The 13801-nt window shown below is 46.4% G+C and overlaps 3 protein-coding genes across 3 annotated transcripts in view; 1 reads left to right on the top strand and 2 right to left on the bottom strand.

Moving 5' to 3' along the window:
* CFAP57 (cilia and flagella associated protein 57) overlaps nucleotides 1-3736 on the bottom strand; it is a 23523-nt gene extending 19787 nt beyond the window's left edge. The window contains exons 1-4 of the mRNA XM_075508560.1: nucleotides 3375-3736; nucleotides 2961-3277; nucleotides 1221-1504; nucleotides 854-1037 (exon numbers count right to left, since the gene is read on the bottom strand). Of these exons, the coding sequence (XP_075364675.1) occupies nucleotides 854-1037; nucleotides 1221-1504; nucleotides 2961-3277; nucleotides 3375-3633 (1044 nt within the window). The 5' untranslated portion in view covers nucleotides 3634-3736. The remainder of the gene's footprint in view (nucleotides 1-853; nucleotides 1038-1220; nucleotides 1505-2960; nucleotides 3278-3374) is intronic.
* Nucleotides 3632-10463, top strand: EBNA1BP2 (EBNA1 binding protein 2). Its single transcript, XM_075509159.1, has 8 exons — nucleotides 3632-3694; nucleotides 4182-4339; nucleotides 4952-5075; nucleotides 6358-6447; nucleotides 6700-6775; nucleotides 7047-7137; nucleotides 7456-7627; nucleotides 10443-10463. Exons 1-8 carry the CDS (start codon nucleotides 3632-3634, stop codon nucleotides 10461-10463), a joined length of 795 nt encoding a protein of 264 aa, XP_075365274.1.
* On the bottom strand, nucleotides 10379-13801 carry CFAP144 (cilia and flagella associated protein 144). The gene is made up of 4 exons (XM_075508572.1): nucleotides 13669-13801; nucleotides 12751-12810; nucleotides 11727-11830; nucleotides 10379-10648 (listed from the first exon to the last, which is right to left on the bottom strand). Exons 1-4 carry the CDS (start codon nucleotides 13799-13801, stop codon nucleotides 10583-10585), a joined length of 363 nt encoding a protein of 120 aa, XP_075364687.1. The 3' UTR covers nucleotides 10379-10582.

The raw sequence follows: 13801 nt of genomic DNA, 5'->3' as shown, positions 1-13801 counted from the left end.
GTAAGACAACTTGGATATTTAATAGTACATAGGTACTGCAAGGCAGGGAATAGGGGACAAGATAACCTAACTATCTCTAGCATTACAGCTGAAAAAAGTATCAGAGGACATTTCAGCAGTAATCTTAAGTACTGCATTAAACAAAAATGAAAATGGTAGCAGAAAAACATCAGAAAAAAACCCTATCAAGTGTCAGAATGAAAACTGCCTGAAAAACTGCCTTAATCTCAGAATAACAGTTCTTTGCAGTGTATCATTCAGGTTGATAATGGTCTTATTACAGGGTCTCGTGCATAGGGAAGATCTGACCTTTTAGGTCCAGAGTATGAAGGATTGAACAGGTCATCAGAGTTAAATGTTCTTATCCAGAAACTGCAGTAAGTCAATGCATACAGCTCGCTATAAAACAGTTAGAAATCTTACTAGATTAATTAAGAGTAAGAGTGCACAAGCCGCATGACAGCTATAATAAATATCTGAGGGGAGAAAAGCTTTGCCTTGAAAAAAACCAAGTAGCCTAGTTCTTCAAAACTGATGTACACTACTTCTTAGCTCCAAAAGTCTCCATAAATACAAGTTTCTTAAAGGTTTCCTGAAGTTTAGCAGCCTCAAAGCACATTTTACATGTGGGAACATGCAGAGTTACCTTGCAAAATAACATCTGTCACTGACTTTCAGTGTGACCTCTGGCAACTCCCTTCCTTTCAACATCACCAGGACAGTTAGCTAATGCTTACAATGTAATTTAGAGATGTGCTAAGAATTATTATTAATAACTGAATCGGAAGCACCTCCACTGACCCCAAACAGGCCTCTGCTGCATAATAGCTTGGAAAAGCTTTTTTCTCCCTACCCAGATTTCTTGTCTCTCTTTGTAGACTTCCTTTTCCTTGGTCTTCTCAAACAGAAGAACAACTCCTGGGCTAGATGAACATGCAAAGCCTTTGGAATAAGCTGCAACTGCAGATATTTGAGGCAAAGAATCCTGTTGTGAACCATTATCTTCAGAGGCCAGTCCACAAGAGACATCAGAAGAACTGCAAGCAGGAAATGCACAAAGACTTAAGAATAAAGGACAAACCAAAAAAATGTTTATCAGCAGCATCATAATATTATAACCCATTCATAAACTGGACAAGAAGGAAATAAGTGAATTGCTTGCAACTAATCTGCATGCACAAGCATGAAACTATTAGTAATAATATTTAACACATATTTACCTCTCATATTCTTTTGTTGTTGCATCTTCTAGTTCCCTGGGTGGTTTTTTGTACTCTACACTTGTCTCCCAGTGCAGCTCTCCAGTTTCAAACAAGATAAGTTTGCCTGTGTCAGTGCCACATATAACTTCCTCCTTGGACAGCCAGGCATGGCACAAGTAGTTTTGTGGCTCTCCCTTTTGTAAATTCATCTGCTTCAAAGTTCCTTCACTGTACTTAAAAAGTTTAAAAAAGCCATTTCCAGTGATACAAACCTGTGCATTGTCTTGAGGACTAAAGCTCACCTACCGAACAAAAGAGAGAGAAATTATTTTACACAACTATGTTCACAAATAAGCAAATATTATACCTGTTCTGAAGACTTTCAATACCAGATACAGGAAAACAAACAAGGGAAGAAGGTTCATAGCAATATATAGGAATACAGAAGAGACTAAGAACTACGTATTGCAGTTTTACCCCTTTCAAAACTGTGTCTGTCAATTTTACACGATGCTACAAATACATTAACTCTATTAAGCTAAGACGCTATCTGAGTCACAGTGCAATACCAAAGAGACAGTTGTCTCTGCCCTTCAGTATTAAATGACAAAAGTAAGGCCAAAATACATCTTTACTGCTGATTAGCAAGTTTTCCAGGTAGCAAGCTTCCTGAAAAGTGGGACCATTCATTCTTAAAAGCCAGGAATAAATTCTGTATTTCTGTATTTCAGGCAAACCTTGCCCATTATGTGTATTAATTCACATAATTAGGTGTTTATTGGTGAAAACAGTGGAATAGCCATCTCAATACCCAACATGAAGGATAGCAGGGGTAGTTAGACCTCATTTTTCATGCTTAATGGGACTTTAAACAGCAGTTGTCTTTACAGTCATTCTCCTCTCTTTAGGAATTGAGCTCATGAAGTCAGTAGTTCACCCAACCTCTGCTTGTAGCTGTACCCCAGAAAAAATGGCAGCTAGGGTCCAACCAACCCATGTACTGAAAGCCTCTTACCTCCCTGCAAGAAAGATACTAAAAAAGGGCACCCAAAGCAGGATGCAGGAATTGTTTGAGTGCCATCAGCCTGCTCCTAGCCACTCTTCCTGGGCTACTCCTCTGATCTGCACATAGAACAGACTGCAGGAAGGAAAAGGTGCACGAGCATGCTGAGAGCTTCCAAGATGTGTGTTACACCTACTGAGCACAGCCAATATATTTAATGGGTGTTTCTGCAGGGAGACAAGGGACACATTGCACATGCACTGGTCAACTGAATTGGCCACATACCATAGCTCTCATATGATGTAAGAGAATCTCATGTGACATGGACATGAGAATGTCCATAATGGCTCAGAGCAAAAATTCATTCAGCCCGGTGTCCTATTGCAGCTGATGCCAAGAACAGCCACAGAAACTGTACATAATCTACAGTGCAGAGCTCTCTCCTCACTCTCTTGCCCTGGATAGAAGCCATGTGGCCACAGGAAAACGAACCTGTCCCCATATCCTGCAGACTGAACTCACACGCCACCTGGCACCCAGTACTTGTTGAACTATGTTTGATCCTTTTATCCGCCTTCTTGAAATAGTGCAATAGGCTCCCAAAGATCCAGTCATTTGTGAATCAAAATGTTAAAAATGAGCCGCGGAGGTGCTGGCCCAGCTCAGTTTTGGAGGCAGGCGTGTGCAGCCCCGTACCCGAATGGGCCTGGGGCTGGCATGGTGGGCGTGGAGCCCATGAGGGCCGCGGCCGTTACCTGGCAGATGCCGCTGCCCGGGGCCTCGACGCGGACCGCCGCCATCAGCCGCTGTTTCTCCCAGAGCCAGTAGGTGAGGTGCCCCTCGGGGGGGGCCGTGGCGGCCGCCAGGTACCGGCAGTCGGGGGAGAAGGCCAGGGACACCGCCTCCCGCGCCAGCAGCTCGGCGGAGGCCAGCGTCCTCCGCCGCCGCGCCGGCACCGACGACAGCTCGTAGACCGTCAGGGACGGCTGCTCCGCCACCGTCTCCGAGACGGCCAGGTACCGCCGGTTGGGGCTGACGGCCAGCGCCTGCACGCCGCGGCTCTTCTCGGTGCCTGCGGGGAGGAGAGGGGTCAGGGCAGGGCAGGCCGGGCCGGGCCGGGCCGGGCCGAGCCGGGGCCGGGGTCGGGGTCGGGGCCGGGGCCGGGCCACCTGGGATGAACTTGTGCCATTTCTGCTCGAGGTGGAGCCGGAGGCAGCCCGCCCCCGCCGCGTGCAGCACGACCTGGTCCTCCACGAAGCAGACGCCGCCGGCGACCCGCGGCCGGCAGCCGAAGACGGCCACGGGCTGCGCCACCACCGCCGACATGCTGCCGCCGCTGCTGCCGTCGCCGTGGCAACCGCGGCCCCGGCCCCGCCGGAAGCGGCGGCGGGGGCACGCGCACGCGGCCGGAAGCGGCGGCAGCAGCATGGCGCGGCGCGGATCGTTCTCCGAGTCTGGCTCGGAGGACTCCTCTCTCTCGGACTCAGAGGTGAGCCCGTGGCCGCGGTGGCGGGGCCGGGGCGCGGGCCCGGCGGTGTAGGCCTCCCCCGGCAGCCGCGGGGCAGGGCCGCCCGCTGCCCCCCGCCGGCGGCGGGGCCTGACCGTGCCCCTCTCCACAGCTCCAGGAGGCCTTCTCGAGGGGCGCGCTGAAGCCGGGGCTCAACGTGGTGCTGGAGGAGCGGCCGAAGCGGCGCAACGACGCGGTGAGCGGGGCCTTCTCGGGGCAGGGCGGAAACCCCGGGCCGGGGCCCGCGTCCCCTAGCGCCGGGTGCGGGACAGAGCAGCCCCCGCGGGGGCTGGGGCCGCGGGTGTCGGGGCAGGGCAGGCCTCCGGGGTTCCTGCACTGCTGTGGTGATTTGGGGTATCGCCCAGCGGCCTTGGAGGAGCAGCCCACGGTGTGACCTGGGTATTCAGCCGGGCCGGCCTTGGGGAGGTGGTTCTGTGCGGTGGTGTGCAGGGCTGTGCTTCTTTCACAGGACGGCCTGAAGCAGTGCTTGTCCGAATTCAAGCAGCAGCTAGCTTGGGTGGAAAGGCTGGATGTGACTTCGGGCCAGGTCGTGGATCCCGTCTCAAAGAGTGCTTCTAACAATGATGCTGTTGACCCTGAGAATGATTTCCAGAGAGAGATGAACTTGTAAGTGTCAGAAACGGAGATTTCTTGTAGGGTCTTGGCATACTGCTGTGTGCTTGGAGTCATGCAGGTGTGCTGCAGACTGCCACACTGGCTGTCACCGGTATCATGTCACTCATGGGCCGTGTATTTTACATTTGATGGCTCTGAATGCTTTCCAAAATAACTACAAATTAATGCTAGTATATTTAACTTGTCTTGTGACTGGAAATTTCCCTCCTTGCAGCAGACTTCCATCCTTTGCTGAAAAGTTTATTTAAAAAGTTCCTTGGTTGCAGCACTATGGCTTTAACACAGGATACGGATTTTTCTTTGTGGATTTGTTTTGGTGTTATTACAGTTCTCTTGTTTTGCCTTGCCTTTTATAATCCAACACATAAAACTGTAACTGGAAACTAGATAAATGTATGTGTGCAAGATATGTGTGTTAATATTGTACTGGCACCTAAATTGCTTTTAGTAGCACTGAATGCTGTAGGGCACAAATGTTGATGTAATTCTAGATCAATGCTTGTTAGATCCCAGTACCAGCTAGCTTATGTGAGCAGAGTTTCTGTCGGTGCTGTGAGGTGCCTGATACCCAATGACAGAGCTGGTGCTGTGCTGTCTCCCTAGTTACCGGCAGGCTCAGGCAGCGGTCCTGGAAGCCCTACCTAGGTTGCGTAAGCTCCAAGTTCCTACTAGAAGGCCAGATGATTACTTTGCAGAGATGGCCAAATCAGACCAACAGATGCAGAAGGTACGTGCAGTGAATAATGGCTTTCTTTCCTGTGTTATGTGTTGGTTCTAGCCTGTGTTAGGGATTAACTTTGAGGTGTGATTTGTGAATACTTACCTTCATCTCTTTGACAAATGCCTGTGACAATGTTTGTGTTTGAAATTTTGTTTGTGGCAGGAAATTTCTTACTGTTTAGGTATTTCAGTGCAATGTAGGGATTTCATAACAGGTTGGAACATAAAGTAGAAAAGCATGATTTATATTCTGTCCTGAATGTATTTAATATTAAAAATGGAGACTTTTTCTCCACATGTGTGACAGTGGTTGTAAAATTGTCTGTGTTTATGCTCCTTGGCCTAAGTCAACTGTGGCATTAACGTGATCCTTTTTCCCTATTTGTGTGTTTTGGTTCTCTGTGATTTTAAACTGTGTGTTATTGAATTAATCTATCATGGGTAGTAAGTCAGATTTGTGTAGGAAATAAGAATTTAGCGAACTTGCTTCTCGATTGTGGTCTTTGTTCAAAATGGAGCCCTAATTTTTGTTTTAGTTTTGGCAAAAAGACTACATTGTATAAGTTAAACAAGCATGAGCTGGAGTCTAATTTGGAGGTTCATATATGACTTAGTCACTGTTTTGATGGCTGATAGAATCTTCCTAGAGAAGATGAAGATTAATAATTAGCTTGTGCTGAAGCTTAAGTCAATTCTGCACATTACTGTTACCTTCTTTTGCTGGCTTCTGTTTGAAGAACAGAGTTTTTAGCTCCTAGTGGAGTCACAGACTGAATCCAGAAGATCTGTGTTGAAATCTTTGTAATCCCTTGTAATGCGGCATCCTTATAGAAATGTTTGTGAACAAGGAGGGAACGAAAAGATGTTTTCTATGGCATGGAAGGGTTGTTGACTCTTCTTCAGTGCTTTACTTTTAATAATGACAAGAAAGGAACTATCAAGTCTTCTACATACACCTGAGTAGACTGACAAGATATGACAAGATACTCTTGTTTAGCTGTTATAATTAGAGCCCATTATAAGGCTTTGTCTTGTCTCTGTGTGAGTTTTGTCTTTTTAACCAGATTTTGGCTACAGATCAGTTCAGGAGTTTCTGTAATAACTGTTCCAGCCTTGAGTTGAAAGAACATTATGCCTTATAAAGCATTATTTGATTGAGAGATGTTTTCTTTTTTACACTCATTGATAGTTCACATAATTATTGATTTCAAGACTGCACAGCAACCATAAAATTATTGTATTTTCTTTTGCATTACTGATAAATTTTGTTTTTTCTATTCCCTAATAAGATTCGACAGAAGCTTAAGAGTAAACAGGAAGCAATGGAGAGGTCTGAGAAAGCGAAACAGCTCCGTGCAATGAGAAAATATGGCAAGAAGGTGAGGAGGAGCTACAAAAGGGACCTATCTATCACAACAATCTAGAGCCTGAGTGAGGAGCTTAGAAAGTGAGACCACAGGAGACTGGCTAAAATATATGGAATCTGTCTAGTCTTCTGTCTAGCTGCTTTGAAGGAAGACAGTGCAAAAGATGGGATACCTTAAAAAAAAAAAAAAGAAAGAACAAAAAAAAGCAAAAAAAGGTATGGGACACTACAGGGAACAACACTAACAGTCTGCTTCTAATCTCAGGTGCAAACTGAGATTCTGCAGAGGAGACAAAAGGAGAAAAAAAATATGTTGAATGCAGTCAAGAAATACCAGAAAGGTAAAGTTAACTTGTCTAAGAGAGCAAATGTGTAATGGGAATAGTGATGTGTGAGCAATGTAAGGCAGTGTGATGTGTGGTGTCAATCTGTAGTGCTGGGCAGTGAGCTTGAAAGGCTGCTGCTGGGCAGAATCATATGCCAGTGGCAGTGAAAATCCTCCCAAGTAGCTGTTCTTCAGCAAGAGTGACTTGTTGCTAATACTTACTTAGACTGAAAATTCATATTTTCTGTGGTGGTAGCTGAGCAACTGTTATGTCTTTGCTCTTGCAGGTCTCTCTGACAAGCTGGATTTTCTAGATGAAGAGCAGACGTCGTCTCAGGGAAATAAAAAAGGCAGTGCAAGTCAACGGATAAAGAAGGGGTGAGGCCAGAAAAGAAAGATCTTGAAATGCAGAATCTCTGATTTTTTTCAGTCTTTTAGGGGATTATTTTGTGGAACATGAAAGCTGTTCTGATTAATGTTCGTTAAAATAAGTCTGAGGTGGCTTTCTGTCCCTAGAGAGGAGGAAAGCTGTGGCCAGAATGAAACGGAGACTGAAATGTGCTAATTTCTGCCTCTTCAATAAGAGGGGAAAGGTTTATGATGGCTGATGGGAGTCCATCAGCAGATACATGTGCCTTCTTGAGAGCTTCCTGAGGAAAGGAATATAGGCGATGACGCTGTTTGGTTGTTTTTCAGACCAAATGCCAAAAGACGATACAAGAATCAGAAGTTTGGTTTTGGTGGGAAGAAGAAGGGCTCAAAGTGGAACACGAAGGAGAGTTTTAATGATGTATCCAGCTTCCGGTCAAAAGTGGCTCACAACAAAGGCCCAGGAAAAGCAGGAAAAGGAGGAAAAAAAGCCCTCAATGTAAGTAAAATGTTGCATGCAAATGATTCTGGTCGGCTAGGAAGCCAGCCCTGGTCTGGGAGGGAGAGCTGAGTACATGATAGGTGCCTCCAACATCTGGAAGTAAGAATGTCTGTCTTTGGGAGCTGAGCATAATTCAATTGCAGACAGAGTTGAGGACGGTGGTTCGGTGTCTGAGCAGGGAAATGAGTGGGGGAGTTAGCAAGTGCTGTTTATTGCTACCTGTGTCCCAAAACCTCCCTCTCCAGAGGTACTGACAAATATGGCACTGACAAAGAGGCACTGACAAAAAACACTTCTTCAAATACATTAGCAGCAAAAGGAGAGCTAAGGAGAATCTCCAGCCCCTAGTAGATGTGGGAGGAAACACAGTGACCAAGGATGAGGAAAAGGCTGAGGTACTTAATGCCTTCTTTGCCTCAGTCTTTATTAGCAGGGCCGAATGTTCTATGGGTACCCAGCCCCTGGAGTTGGAAGATAGGGATGGGGACCAGACTGGAGCCCCCATTATCCAGGGGGAAATGGTGAGTGACCTGCTGCACCACTTAGACACTCACAAGTCTATGGGGCCTGATGAGATCCACCCGAGAGTGTTGAAGGAGCTGGCAGATGTGCTCACCAAGCCCCTTTCCATCATTTACCAGCAGTCCTGGCTAACTGGGGAAGTCCCTGCTGACTGGAGATTAGCGAATGTGACACCCATCTTCAAGAAGGGCCGGAAGGAGGACCCGGGGAACTACAGGCCTGTCAGCCTGACCTCGGTGCCGGGGAAGCTGATGGAGCAGATCATCCTGAGTGCTATCACACGGCATGTAGAGAATAACCAGGGGATCAGGCCCAGCCAGCATGGGTTCAGGAAAGGCAGGTCCTGCTTGACCAACCTGATCTCCTTCTATGATAAGGTGACCCGCCTAGTGGATGAGGGGAAGTCTGTGGATGTTGTCTATCTAGACTTCAGTAAAGCCTTTGACACGGTTTCCCACGGCATTCTCCTGGAGAAACTGGCTGCTCATGGCTTGGACGGGTGTACTCTTCGCTGGGTAAAGAACTGGCTGGACGGCCGGGCCCAGAGAGTGGTGGTGAATGGAGTTTACTCCGGTTGGCGGCCGGTCATAAGCGGTGTTCCCCAGGGCTCGGTGTTGGGGCCAGTTCTGTTTAACATCTTTATCAATGATCTGGACGAAGGGATCGAGTGCACTCTCAGTAAGTTTGCAGACGACACCAAGTTGTGTGGGAGTGTTGATCTGCTGGAGGGTAGGCAGGCTCTGCAGAGGGACCTGGACAGGCTGGATCGATGGGCTGGGGTGAATTGTATGAGGTTTAACAAGGCCAAGTGCAAGGTCCTGCACTTGGGCCACAGCAACCCCATGCAACGCTACAGGCTTGGGGAAGAGTGGCTGGAAAGCTGCCTGGCAGAGAAGGACCTGGGGGTGTTGGTTGACAGCCGCCTGAATATGAGCCAGCAGTGTGCCCAGGCGGCCAAGAAGGCCAATGGCATCCTGGCCTGTATCAAAAATAGCGTGGCCAGCAGGACTAGGGAAGTGATTGTGCCCCTGTACTCGGCACTGGTGAGGCCGCACCTCGAATACTGTGTTCAGTTTTGGGCCCCCCACTACAAGAGGGATATTGAGGTACTGGAGCGCGTACAGAGAAGGGCAACGAAGCTGGTGAAGGGTCTGGAGCAGAAGTCTTATGAGGAGCGGCTGAGGGAGCTGGGACTGTTTAGCCTGGAGAAAAGGAGGCTGAGGGGAGACCTCATCGCTCTCTACAACTACCTGAAAGGAGGTTGTAGAGAGGTGGGGGTCGGTCTCTTCTCCCAGGTAACAAGTGATAGGACAAGAGGAAATGGCCTCAAGTTGCGCCAGGGGAGGTTTAGACTGGATATTAGGAAATTTTTCTTCACCGAGAGGGTTATCAAGCATTGGAACAGACTGCCCAGGGAAGTGGTTGAGTCGCCATCCCTGGAGGTATTTAAAGGACGTTTGGATGAGGTACTTAGAGACATGGTGTAGTGATGGTTTTTGGCAGTGTTAGGTTTATGGTTGGACTCGATGATCTTAAAGGTCTTTTCCAACCTATATGATTCTGTGATTCTGTGATTCTGTGAATATCCTCTCCTTGGTATCCTCCCCAAGCTACAGAGCTAGAACAAAGATTGAGGACATGAAAATAAAGATCTGAATCTGTCCTTTTTTTGCAGAAGAGACCTGGAAAGAGAGCAAGGCAGAAAATGAAGAGCCGAGCGCGATAAGAGGACTGTGCTCCCCAGTGGGGTTCCTATGTTTCTGTGTGTTGCAAGATGTGTTTCTGCTGTCATCAAGCATCTAATGGTGGCACAAGCTGGATGCTTCCAAGTGGCAAGAAAAAAAGTCAGTGGAAACTAGTGCCTTATCACTAATTTCTTCTTACTGTCTGTTTTGTTGAAGGATTGTTTTCTACTTAAACCTTTGGTGTGTGAACGCATTAAATGGTTTGCACAGAACTATGTCTAATTCATGTTTAGTTGTGTTATGAGTGGTGGCTGAAGCCTGCCCTTTGTTCCCTTCATTCTGACAGCTTTTTCCAAAGCTCCTGTTGACGTGTACTTGGTGAACTTGAGTTCTGGGTCATGTTGCCAATGTCAGAATAGGAAGTCTGAAGCCTGTCAAAATGTTAAAGTGTTTTTTAGACTATTCATATAGATGGATTTGGAAACAGCAGTGAGACAGATGCAGCAATCTTTATATATAGGTTTATTTCTATAACTATTGTCAGGCTGCAAATCTGGACAGACTGAGGTTCTCTCTTCCCTTTTCTCTCTGTCTTCTCTTTCCAGAAATCTACCAGATTAACCTAAGAACAAGCAGGGCCTAACACATTAGATGTCATTAACTGCTTCTATCTAAGTTGTGTGGCTTTGCTACTCTCCTACTGCAGGTTCTCAGACTGCTCCTCCCCGTGCCCCATGGTAGCCATTTATTTAGTGATCTCGGTTCTCCGGCGTGGGAAGTAGAGTCTGCGATCAGTACGGTCCACGTGAATCTGGGAAAGAAAAATGATGAACAGTCATGTGCTTTTACTAGAATTAGGAGTAGGAGTAGTAGTAGTAGTAGTAGTCCCTCCTGAGAAGAGCGATGCACAGTGTTCTTGCTGCTGAGAAATGCCCAAATGACAAACGAGTAGGGTACCACTTATTTGAGAATATACTGTTCACTGCTTCATTACGCTAGAACCTGGTGAAAAAGGAAAACTTAACGTATGAAACAGCATCATGAGTCCTGACTATAAATTTAACTTGCTTCCCTGCATGCAAATTTAGTTGCCTCTTTCCTGCCAGCCTAATCCTACCACCAGTATCTAACAGTGTAAAGCCCTGCTGGGATGTCTGTCTCTAGCTTCATCATGAGTAACTAGTTTACCTGAAGCGTAATATGAAAAGTTGCAGAAGACTGTCTTATTTTCTTATTTATCTTAGTTTTCTTTGTAACAGACCAAAATTAATCAGGCCCTCATTTGCCTTCCTTGAAACAGTAATCTACAAGTCCGTCATCGTCACAGCTATTTGTTTGTCAGATATGACTGATGTCTCAGCTTGTTAATAAGATTTCTTTTCCTCCTGCTTATTCACGTTTCCCCAAATGAATCCTCACTGGTGTATTCTGCCTCGGGTTTACTTAGCTGATTATTAATTTTATGGTTCTGCTTGCAATTTGTTTGAAAGATACTGTACAGCAGCACATTTCTTCTCACAGTACTTATGTATGTCACTTCACATTGCTCACTACGCCATTTCTCATGGCTGAATGTTTTAATAAACGGCCGTGACTACGTATGTGGCATTTGGCAATATGCTTGGGGTGGACTGTCATTGTAGATATTTTGCATGCAAGTTTCTCAGGAGAAGTCAACTGTTTCTGTGTTCACAAGCCTATGCCAGTGTGAAGAGTCCTCTTAGGTGTAAATTTAAAAAACTTATTGTCCATTACCAGCTCTGCTGGTAGAGTCATTCCTGTTTTCCATGTTTGTCGCAAATTATTTTCTTGCATGAATATCTTTCAGTGTGATGGGCTGAACCTCTCCGAATCCTGCAAAGAGCTGAGTCCTTAAGCATGCTACTCACCAAAGGTGTTGTGTTCCAGCCAATTTCTTGGCTTTCAGTTTGCGGCTCTGAATATTTCTTTGTTGGCTCCAGTGCTGCATGGTGAATAAGGTTCAGAAACTTGGCTGTTGGTTTGAGACACAAATACAAATGAAAGAAAGTATGTTTAAAAACCAGTCACCTGTGGATGTGTGTTAGAATGGAACATCCTAATGCTATCCCAGCAATAGCAAGAAAACGAAGGTTGGAGGCAACATCTGTGCTTCTGTGAATGATCTTGTAAGAGAATGCAGGGTGACATTTCTACTCAAATTTATCCTGATGAAGTTTTAAGATTTGCCTGCCTATACTGTCCTGTTAATTCTGTCATCCGTGTCTACTGTATTGCAGCATCTTACTTTTCTTATATCACATCTAGTATCAACCAGTGCTCCATGTTAGCTGTCTTTTCTCAGTTGCCCGAGACCTGCTGCCTTTCCCTGTTTTGGTTTTCTCTGCCCCCCCCCCCAATCCTTGACTAGAGCAGGCCAACCTTAACCAACTTTAACCAACCATTAAGGTTTTTAGACAAAATTGGCATCTTAGAAATAAGGGAGCAGTTGCTGTAAGGGTTCCTGTTACTAGTGGTCTAAAGCAAGACTCAGCAGCCATTTCAGGAGTTTACTGTATGTAGTGGTTAGGTAGAATCTGCAATGACAGGCAACATGTATGTATAAAATAGGTTTCTAGATTTTTTTTTTTTTCCCCTGAAAGAGGTTTAGATTCTCAAGCGGAATTTTAGAGCATGATAACTAAAAACAAAAATAAAAGCATAATTGCATGAACGCAAGCTCGTACTGGTAGTGAGAAGTAATGGGAAAGGGCCTTAAAGTGGGAACAAAACCCTGCCTTATGTTTAACAAAAATCATGAATGAGTTTAACTTTCTTCTGTTGTCACAGGGGTGTTTCCACATATGTCATCTTTTAGACTAACTGGAATTTTTAAATCTTATTTATTACTCATTTTCTTATGTAATTATCACAACCTGTTCAGAGATTTCTTACCATCTGCCGGCTCTTCTATATTATCATGCCAAGACATAGGCTTCTTGGTGATTGTGTGAACTGGAAAGAAACAATGCAGGTGAATTACTTTAATGTGAATTTAGCATTGCAGCCAGGTACAGGATATCTATCATTGCAAATGTTCCTTTTGGTTATTCCCCAGTCTGGGCCCAGCTACTTCACTGAAGATGTAAAGGAAGAACAGCATGTGAACAGAACAAAAGGAGTTAGAGTACTGACTAATAGCAACTTCCTAGAAAGGGCAGGGGGTTAAGCATGCTAAAGGCCCTTCTACTGGATGCTGCCTGCATTCACCACAGCGAAGTTCCACCCCACCCACGTGGTGGCCTGTAGGGTGCCAGGTTTCAAACGATTTTCCTTTGGTTCATTTTTGTTTCACTGTGAAACCTACACCTGAGTGAATCTATTCACATCACCCGTCCATGGCAGCGTAGGTAATGACATTCTATGACTGCAAATTGGCAGGTAGAAATCAGCCAGGGGGCTGAAGAAGCACAATGTAGTGTTGCAGCTCTCTACCCTCTCTTAGCTTGTATTTTTTACTCAAGATCCTTGGGTTCCATATGCTAAATGGTTGCCTCACTCTACATGTTTACTAAGGCAGCATCTAATTTGGGCAAACTGGTTTTGTCTCAATTCTGTCTTCTGAGTGTGCAGAGTGGTTTCTCAGGCACAACGAGAAGCCCACCACTTGATCCTTCCAGATCTACCCCCTCACTAGTTGCTGCTGGCCTTCTGGGGTGCAGCTGCTGAATGCTGCGGGGCCTGCCCCTGCCTCATGCAGGCATGCCCCACGGGCCTTCCCTCGGCCCTGCGGCTCGGTGCAACGCTTGTCTTGCCCTCGGGGCTTCCGCGCCAGTTCTCTGTGACCGTGGGGCCGCCCGCGTGCCGCCTCACCGCGGTGGAGGGGGTTCAGGCCGTACTGCGTGTGCAGCCTCTGGCACTGCAGCTCCTTCCGCACCCGCTCGCACAGGAGCTGGTTCTGCCGCACCGGGTCCGGCGGCTCCTTCTCCCCGCGGCGGGCGGCCAT

This window comes from Mycteria americana, chromosome 7 (assembly GCF_035582795.1).
Source record: "Mycteria americana isolate JAX WOST 10 ecotype Jacksonville Zoo and Gardens chromosome 7, USCA_MyAme_1.0, whole genome shotgun sequence".
Taxonomy (NCBI): domain Eukaryota; kingdom Metazoa; phylum Chordata; class Aves; order Ciconiiformes; family Ciconiidae; genus Mycteria; species Mycteria americana.
This window is presented reverse-complemented; position numbering and strand designations above follow the sequence as displayed.

What these genes read in the sequence shown, in the direction of transcription:
- EBNA1BP2 (XM_075509159.1), top strand. Translation starts at nt 3,632, where the DNA reads ATGGCGCGGCGCGGATCGTTCTCCGAGTCTGGCTCGGAGGACTCCTCT. An exon ending in CCTCTCTCTCGGACTCAGAG is followed by an intron (nt 3,695 to 4,181) that starts GTGAGCCCGTGG and finishes CTTCTTTCACAG; the next exon opens with GACGGCCTGAAGCAGTGCTT. An exon ending in AGTCAACGGATAAAGAAGGG is followed by an intron (nt 7,138 to 7,455) that starts GTGAGGCCAGAA and finishes GTTGTTTTTCAG; the next exon opens with ACCAAATGCCAAAAGACGAT.
- CFAP144 (XM_075508572.1), bottom strand. Translation starts at nt 13,801, where the DNA reads ATGGCCGCCCGCCGCGGGGAGAAGGAGCCGCCGGACCCGGTGCGGCAG. An exon ending in CCTGAACCCCCTCCACCGCG is followed by an intron (nt 12,811 to 13,668) that starts GTGAGGCGGCAC and finishes GTTTCTTTCCAG; the next exon opens with TTCACACAATCACCAAGAAG. An exon ending in TATAGAAGAGCCGGCAGATG is followed by an intron (nt 11,831 to 12,750) that starts GTAAGAAATCTC and finishes TCAAACCAACAG; the next exon opens with CCAAGTTTCTGAACCTTATT.